The 2142-nt window shown below is 54.9% G+C and overlaps 1 protein-coding gene across 1 annotated transcript in view; it reads right to left on the reverse strand.

Annotated features, from left to right (window-relative positions):
- P2rx2 (purinergic receptor P2X, ligand gated ion channel, 2) overlaps nt 1–2142 on the reverse strand; it is an 11806-nt gene that overhangs the window by 8022 nt on the left and 1642 nt on the right. Inside the window, exon 3 of the mRNA XM_013023029.1 lies at nt 1756–1762. Coding sequence (XP_012878483.1) covers nt 1756–1762 — 7 coding nt within the window. The remainder of the gene's footprint in view (nt 1–1755; nt 1763–2142) is intronic.

The raw sequence follows: 2142 nt of genomic DNA on the forward strand, positions 1-2142 counted from the left end.
AGGCCCACAGCCGTGGACGCAGACCGACGGAGGAGGCAGGCTGAGGCCCACAGCCGTGGACGCAGACCGACGGAGGAGGCAGGCTGAGGCCCACACTCACCTGCTCTTGCCCCCCGCCCCCCGGCTTTGTATTTCACATCTGGGCAGCAGCCCCTTTGCTGGCCCTTTGTGGCCAGCTTTCCCAAAGCATTGATGAAGACCGCTACCCTGATGACCACTCCCTTTGCTCCCAGCTCTGGGCCACTGGTCTCTGCAGCCCAGCCGGGTCCCAGGCCTGGGCCCAGCGTCTTCGCGGGCTGAGGAGGGGGCTGGTGTCCCACCTCCTGCAGGCTGCTTCCCTGCCCCCCCCCCCGCGACTGCACGGAGCGCGCTCAGGTGGGTGTGGTGGGCACTGTGCAGTAGTGTGAGGGAGAGAGGTCTGAGGGAGGAATGGACATTCTCCTCATTGAGGCCCATTTGGGCATTAGTTAACACCATTATTAGTCTTAGTTAGCACCATTATTAATCTTTCTAGTGACAGCAAATGACATCCTATTGTTCTGTTTTCTACTTATTTTTACCTGGCATGAAAAAAAAGTCAACTTTAAGTTGATCTTACCTGGCAATTGTCTGAGCTCTATTACTTCCCTAACAATCCTGAGAGTTCACTGGAATCTCTTATAGCTCTGTAATCTGGAAGAGAAATGGCCTACAGCAGGCTCCTGCCAGCTCATCTCTGGGTCTGACCCTTTCTTGGGTCTCTGCCATGACTAGACACACAATGACACCCTCAACTGGGCAGAGATACAGGTCATCTACACAGCAACATTGGAGGGACAAGGGCATGCTTGTGCCTGGATCTACAAACATGCTCAGGATGAACACAAAGATGGAGATCCTGGGCTAGGAAGGTGGCTCAGTGGTAGAGTGCTTGCCTAGCATGTATGAAGCCCTGGGCTGGATTCCTCCATACCACATACACAGAAAAGGCCAGAAGTGATGCTGTGGCTCAAGTGGTAGAGCGCTAGCCGTGAGCAAAAGCAGCTCAGGGACAGTGCCCCGGCCCTGAGTTCAAGCTCTGGGACTAGAGAAAGAGAAAAAAAAGAAGGAGATCCTGGATCCATGACAGCCAAGAGCCTGTTTTCTGTCTCTTTTCTTTTTCCTCAGTATCTGGACTTGAACTCGAGGTCTCATGCTCTCCCTCTTGTTCACAACCCATGCTCCACCAATTGAGCCACATGTCCAATCCCGTCCATCCTTCTGGGTTAATTGGAGATAGTGTCTTAGGGACTTTTGGGCCTTGATCCTCAGATTTCAGTCTCTTGAGCAACTAGGATCACAGGTTTTTGTCTCGATGGGTCAGGGAAGGCCTCTCCAAGAGGAGCAGCAAGGTCTGGATGAGAAAGACTTGCGGGTCAACCTGATACAGCTGATATTCTTCTTTAAATTTAGGAAGGGCACGCTTCACTCAGAGAAAGGATTAAGTCTTTTTCCATTCAACGTTAAAGAAGAAATGAGCCGTCAGACCAGGAAAAGTCATAGTGGACACCTGGCTGCATATTTTCAAGTGAAAGTGGCCTGTCTGGAAGGTTCTACAGTTCTACCTCCATGACGTCCGGCAAAGGCCAAGCTGAGGACAAGAAGAGGGTGCGTGGTTGCCAGGAGCCGCAGCGGTGGGCGCGTGGGTGGCACTGTGTGGGATCTGGTGAGCGCGGCGTTCTGCATCTACCCAAACCCAGCAAGTCCTGCACAAGCGCGCAGCCTGGCCGTGGGGGCCTTGTGTCTGGCGAGCAGACGCCCTGCCAGTGTGAAGGGAGCCCCGTGTAGAGATCTGTGTCTTCTGTGTGATTCCTCGAGTAGCTCAAAGCTGTTCCGAAAATAAAGTTTATTGTTTTAGTTAAAACCTATTTTGCAAAAGAAGGGGATGGGATGCCGGCCGTGCCCCACAGGCTGCGGCCCCATGGCTGGTGCGGCGGGGATGCTGCTGCTGCTGCTGGGGCTGCTGCTGCCCCAGGAGGCGCCGGCGGCCCTGCAGAGCAGGAAAGGGTCTGTGATCCTGTCCCACAAGGTGAGTGCGTGAGCCTGGCCCCCCCCCCCCGTCCCACCCCCGGCAGCTCCCTGACCAAGACGTTTCCCCACACAGCCCACAGTGCCAGGCCTGGC

Source organism: Dipodomys ordii, unplaced genomic scaffold (genome assembly GCF_000151885.1).
Source record: "Dipodomys ordii isolate 6190 unplaced genomic scaffold, Dord_2.0 Scaffold66, whole genome shotgun sequence".
NCBI classification, from domain to species: domain Eukaryota; kingdom Metazoa; phylum Chordata; class Mammalia; order Rodentia; family Heteromyidae; genus Dipodomys; species Dipodomys ordii.